The sequence below is a fragment of the Lemur catta genome, chromosome 17 (assembly GCF_020740605.2).
Source record: "Lemur catta isolate mLemCat1 chromosome 17, mLemCat1.pri, whole genome shotgun sequence".
Taxonomy (NCBI): domain Eukaryota; kingdom Metazoa; phylum Chordata; class Mammalia; order Primates; family Lemuridae; genus Lemur; species Lemur catta.
Window position 1 is genome coordinate 41,345,886 of NC_059144.1, and position 6,400 is coordinate 41,352,285.

The 6,400-nt window shown below is 57.9% G+C and overlaps 1 protein-coding gene across 1 annotated transcript; it reads left to right on the plus strand.

The window, feature by feature from the left end:
* Window positions 1-409: 409 nt before the first annotated feature.
* Window positions 410-6,198, plus strand: SNAI1 (snail family transcriptional repressor 1). Its single transcript, XM_045529254.1, has 3 exons — window positions 410-568; window positions 1,308-1,835; window positions 5,138-6,198. The coding sequence occupies exons 1-3, from the start codon at window positions 487-489 to the stop codon at window positions 5,320-5,322; spliced, it is 795 nt and encodes a 264-aa protein (XP_045385210.1). The 5' UTR covers window positions 410-486; the 3' UTR covers window positions 5,323-6,198.
* Window positions 6,199-6,400: the final 202 nt, after the last annotated feature.

The following is a 6,400-nucleotide window of genomic DNA, read 5'->3' on the forward strand; positions in this document are numbered from 1 at the left end:
GGGGCGGAGGCGGGTTTCGGAAGGTCGGGTGTCGGCCCGGCGGCGCGCAGCGCCAGGGGGCGCCAGAGGCGCTCCGACCGCCCGGCGCTGAGCTGGCAGGCGCGCGGCGTCCCGCTGGGGTCCCACCTCCGGGGGGGCTCGCTGCGCCCGGCGTCCCTCCCCCGACAGCCCGCTCGGGGGCGATCTGGGCTGCGCTTGCTGCCGGGCCTCGGAGGGGGCCCCAGCCCGGGCTCCCAGCGCCACGCGGCGCGAGCTCCGCCAGCCCTCGGCGCACCTGCTCGGGGCGTGGTCTTCGGCGGAGGCGCCCCTCTGATTGGCGCGAAGGTGACAAAGGGGCGTGGCCCCAGAGCACCGCCTCCCGCCCCATCTGGACTATTTAAAGGTGTTGGCGGCGGGTCTCCACTCAGAGCGCCGCGGCACGGCCTCGCTAGCGGAGCGTCTTGCGACCCCCTGCGCGACCCGGCGACCCCGGCTGCTTCGGCCACCATGCCGCGCTCTTTCCTGGTCAGGAAGCCCTCCGACCCCCGCCGGAAGCCCAACTACAGCGAGCTGCAAGACTCTAATCTAGGTGCGCCGAGGGGTGCCGGAGGCCGGGGGGGGCAGGCGTAGGCGGCGTGGGGCGTCTGTGGGGATGGGCCTGGGCCAAAATCGAGTCAAAGGACCTTTTGTGGAGAACTGAGGGGCGAGGACGAGGGAGACGTGGGACAGGGGGGCCCAGCCAGATCCCGGATCCGGGCGACTGGGACAGGGCTGTGTAGCGGGCAGTGGGCTTGGGCTGACGGGGACTTTGTCGCCCGCGCGAGGCGGGGAGCTCCGGGAGTGTGGGAGTGGGAGGCGGCGGCCTGTGCCAGCAGAGCCTGCCGGCCAGTGGCTGCGGAAGGTCCGGAGTCCAGAGGGCTGGGGGAAGGGGTTGGGAGAAGAGCTGGGTCTGAGGAGGGGGATCGGGGCAGGGTGGTGGCTCAGGAGCTGGGGAGATTGGGGGCTGGGATAACTGGGGGGGGGGTCCTAGCTTCAGGCTGGGAACTTCGGGGGCTCCAAAGGAGGGACCCCTGGGAATGAGTCCCTTAAGCTGGGACTGGGGAGTGGGGGGCCCTTCCTGTAAGAGACTCAGGTTGGGTGACCTGGGTGAGAAGCGGGCTGTGCAAGGGCAGGAACCTGGTGTGTAGACGCTCATGATTTTATTCATCTAATAAGTATTGAGAGCCAGCCGCGCTCGGCACCTGGGCAGCAGTGGGCTAATGTTTGTTGACTGACTGAATGATCTAGTTAACGCCTGACCCTGCTCTTTTCTTTCTTTCTCCTCTCAGAGTTTACCTTCCAGCAGCCTTACGACCAGGCCCACCTGCTGGCAGCCATCCCACCTCCGGAGATCCTCAACCCCACGGCTTCACTACCCACACTCATCTGGGACTCTCTCCTGGTGCCCCAAGTGCAGCCAATTGGGTGGGCCTCCTTTCGGCCCCAAGAGAGCCCCAAGGTGGCAGAGCTGACCTCACTGTCAGATGAGGACAGCGGGAAAGGCTCCCAGCCTCCCAGCCCCCCCTCACCGGCTCCTTCGTCTTTCTCCTCCACTTCAGCCTCTTCCCTGGAGGCTGAGGCCTACGCTGTCTTCCCAGGCTTGGGCCAAGTGCCCAAGCAGCTGGCCCGGCTCTCTGAGGCCAAAGACCCGCAGTCTCGAAAGGCTTTCAACTGCAAATACTGCAACAAGGAATACCTCAGCCTGGGCGCCCTCAAGATGCATATCCGAAGCCACACGCTGCCCTGCGTCTGCGGGACCTGCGGGAAGGCCTTCTCCAGGCCCTGGCTGCTGCAGGGCCACGTCCGGACCCACACCGGTGAGTGCCCCTGCGGGCGGCTGGCCCTGCCCCTGCTCTCCAGCCCCACTGCTTTCTCTGTCCGCTTTTTTGAGTCTGGGTTTGCTGTTCTCGTTTTCAAAGTTGTGGACACAGAGGTGCTGAGTCTCCTAACTTCTAGCTCAAGTTTGGGGGCCTGGCTTTCTGGAGATGTTTGGCAGAAACATTCCTTCATCAGCTAAGCAGATGGGCAGAGTAGATACCTTTGCAGGTCTCTGCGGTCTCACTTTCTCAGCCAAATGGGCTGGGGTCAGATATGGGAAAGGTGCAACCAACACCTTGCTGCTATGGCCAGGTGTGAAGGGGCCTACCCTGCCCCACCTTTCCCCTCCCACCCCCCGCCCTAGCCAGACAGGATGTTGTTCAGACCCCCTACCTGGCTCTGAATCCTGCTTTGAGAACTTTCTCAAACCTTGGGCGGATGGTTCATCTCTCCCAGCCTCAGTTTCCCCATCATTTAAAATGAGCCTAAGACACCTTGGGGGTCTCTGTACAGGCTAAGTGGAAGAATGTGTATAGAAACCACCTGGCAAAGTGCTTGGTACATGATAAGCTCTCGCAAAAGTTGTAGTTTATTCGCTCTGCTTCCATGCTGTGTGACCTTGGGCAAGGTATTTAACCTCTCTGAGCCTCAGAGGATTATGGTAGCACATGTTTAGAGGGTGGGTATAAAGATTGTTAATCACTTTATAGTAACTTATTACAACCATTTCCCCACCCCACTTAATCCTATCACGAAGACCAGAGAACGTCTTTGCTGGCGGAAAACACAATCACGTCTTGGGTGTTTCAAAACATAATACTAAATGTGTAGAAAACTTTCTGGAAAGGGAGAAAAGAACGTTTTGGAACTTGAGTGGTGGAAGCCACAGTGGTGGGGGCTGCTCTTTGGAGAGGGACTGTTGAGAAGGTTCGAGGGTGGTGGCCCACTGGCCTTGGGCTCCAGCTGGCCAGGTTGGAGACCGAGTGTGCCGTTTCTGGCCCAGCGGCTGGCCTGAGTGCTGACGGTCCGTCAGGGAAGTGGTTTGGGAGACCTGGCATTTGCAGGCTTTGTTGGCATCATTACTCGACTAAGACGCTCATTTCTCTTGCTTTGTAAAAAATGGCCCTGATTCTAACGTGTCCCGTCCCCTGGACTCCTGGGGGCCTGCTCAGCTAATGCGACTCTTTGGGAGAGTTGAAGCCCTCAGGGTGCCCTCCTGCACCCCCCCAGCCTCTCCCCAGCCTCTCTCCCTCTCATCCGGACATTATTTTAATGTAAAGGCATGGTTCGGACACAAAAACCCCGTTGCTGTCCCCATTGACTCCCATTGTGTGCCTTAATGGCGGGCCCAGTGGGTGGGGGCCAGGAGGGGCGGAGCAGGTGCACGGGGCAGCGGTGCCCAGCACCTGTTCCGGGCTGCAGCTGCCGGCCCACTGCATGGCAGGCCCCTTTAATCCGGGGTATCGCATGTACAGTGCCCCCCTCGGCGGCCTTTGTCCCCGCCGGCCTGGTGCCGATTTCACACTTGCTGGGAGCTCCATGAAGGCATCTGGGGGGCGGGGGGCCTGTGAGGGGTGCGGGACTGCGCTTCCGCGTGTGCGCACTGCCCCCAACCCCAGTATGTCCTGTGATGTCTCCTTCCCGCTGTGTTCAGGTTTATGTCTAATCACACTTTGAGCACTTACTGTGTGGGAGGGACGTCACACCCCCATCTTAAAGCTGGACCCCAACCCCTTTGTGGACCTGCACAGTCAGCCCTTAGTTCCCCAGGGAGCGTGCGAATGAAGAACTGAACTTCCTCATTCACGTGGGGAAGACCTTGTAGAATGCAATCGTCAGATCCTTAAGGCCTGGCATGCAGAGGGTGCTTAATAATGAATGAGAGAGAGTACTCGGGCTTCCTGTCCCCCGTCTTGTGACTAGGTCCCCCTGCCCTGTGGTGTGGCGTGTTTCCTCATATATTTGTCCAGTGAGACAGCCCAGCTCACAGGTGCTCGGTAAATACCTGTTGAGTGGATGGGTCCCCCAAGCCCGTCCTGTGGCCTCCCTCCCACCCCCAGCTCAGCGCGGTGCCCCGTGCACAGAGTAAGCTCCTCTTACTCCTCAAGTCCGGCATGGGGATTTAGCAGGTGGGCCGTGGCCTGGGGCATGTCAGGCTGGGTGTGAGAGGTTAGGAGAATTGTATTTTTTGAAAAAGGATATTCAGTATTAGAGAATAGTGTCTGGCACATGGCAAGGGCTCTATTACAACTTTTTATTTGGAAAATGCTGTATCTCAAAGGAAAAAGAAAACAGGGTTGTCAGTGTTTTTGGAACTATACCCTTTTGGTTGGAGCAGTGATTGTTAAAGGCCGAGTGAGGGGTCAGGCTCCTCTGAGGCTTTTTTTTTTTTCCTTTAACAGACTTATTTATTCTGCAAGCTCTTATTGAGCACTTACTATGTACACAGTTCCATGTGCAAGACTTTCTCTAGCACAGCCCTGGCCAGGCAGATGGTGTGTCAGGGCCACAGGTTTCTGTAGCCTGGTAGGGGGATCTCAGGCCCTGGGCTGAGGCTTAGAATGGACTGGGGAGCCCCTGCCCTTAGGGGACTCTCAGTCCGATTGAAGGACGGGGAGATTTGGGATTACATGCAGTAGGCTAATGGGGGAAGCAGGTTGCTGGCTGGCCCAGGGGAGTGGCCCAACTAGCTCCCAGGTGGGGGCGGGGAGGCCTCTTAAGGCTGACTCTTAAGCTTTGTCCCCAGACAAAGCAAATTGAGGACTGACTCCAGGACTGATAATAAGGAACACCAGCCACAGCCTCCCTCCACAGGCAGTATGTGCGGTGGTTAAAATCAGGGCTGTGGAGTCCTGCGTGACCCTGCACATGGTACTGTGTGGCTCAGTCTTACCATCTCTGACATGAGGACCACAGTAGGATCCAGCGACTGCAGGATCAATCAGTAAAAGCACTCAGCCATCATTACTGAGTCCGTCCCACGTCCCTGGGTGGTGTGGACAGTACCTTATCCTGCCTTCTCTCAATTACCAACTCCTATGAGTGGGATATGAACAGGCCCATTTTACAGGTGAGAAAATGGAGGCTCAGAGAAGCCCAACAACTTGCCCAAAGTTGCAAAGTGGGACACAGCAGAGCTCCCAATCAAATCCAGGCTTTTGGACACTAGATGTGTGTTTCACCAGGGCCTGGTTTTTCTAGGGTCACGGGATTCCTTCAGGGCTGAGGCTGTGTGGGGAGGGACCCATCACCGCCAGTGTTAGGCCGAGCCTTACTCAGCCCCTCTGCCTTTCTCTCATAGGCGAGAAGCCCTTCTCCTGCCCCCACTGCAGCCGTGCCTTCGCCGACCGCTCCAACCTGCGGGCGCACCTGCAGACCCATTCGGACATCAAGAAGTACCAGTGCCAGGCTTGCTCTCGAACCTTCTCCCGCATGTCTCTGCTCCACAAGCACCAAGAGTCAGGCTGCTCAGGGGGCCCCCGCTGACCCTAGAGGCTCCTTTCTCCTCTCCATGCCCACCCCCGCAAGCAGCCTCCCCCAGCTCTAGAAGGAGGGACCCCTGCATCCTCGTAGCCGTGGAATTCCCTTGTGAGCGCTCCGCTCCCAGCTGCGCTGGCCCCACGTGACTTTGAAGACCATTTTCTGGTTCTCTTCTCAGTGCTCTGGGTGCCTCGGTGGGCTCCAAAAGCGGCCTTTCCAAGTGGCCATTTCTGTGGACGGCTGATGGGAGGGCAGCTTGCAACAGAGACGCTTCCTGGCAGCCACTGCTCGAGAGCATTCTTGAGTTGGCCTTTCTGTGAGGGTTTGTGTATCCAGAGCTGTTGGATACAGCTGCTCCGTGCTACAGGACAAAAGCCAACAGACTGACGGAGAAGCTCCCACCCCTCTCAGGGGACCCTACTCCCCTTCCCCCCTGCCCGCCCAAGGAACCCTCAGGCCACCCTCCAAGAGGTGTGACTAACTATGCAATAATCCGCCCCCAGGTGTGTGCACAGGGCCTTCGGGGGCAGTCTGGACACGTCGTGGCCTCGCGTCTAGACCCTGAGCTGCCCCTGGGCCTGGGCAGCTATTTCAGCCTCCTGTTTGTCATGGTGGCACCTGTTTCACGGGCAATTTAACAATGTCTCAAAAGGGACTGTGAGTAATGGCCGTCACTTGTCGGGGGCCCAAGTGGGGCACTCTGGCCTGACTGATGTGTCTCCCAGAACTATTTTGGGGGCCTGACAGGTGGGCCTGGGAGGAAGATGTTTACATTTTTAAAGGTACACTGGTATTTATATTGCAAACATTTTGTATTAAGGAAACATTTTGTATAGTTACATGTACAGTTTATTGATGTTCAATAAAGCGGTTAATTTATATGTAAAAGGTCTCTATTTTGTCTATTTTGATAGGTCTTTAGGAAGGGAGCAGGGGCAGGAATTCCTGGAGATTAGGTATTTCTGACGCAGCCTTAAGTCTTGTCCTTGGAAACATCACCTGGCTTGGGAGTCTGGGTTTGACCGTCAGGGACGTTGTGCAACTAGGGTTCCCCTGGGCCTGGATGTCCTGTCTGGCTCTTTGG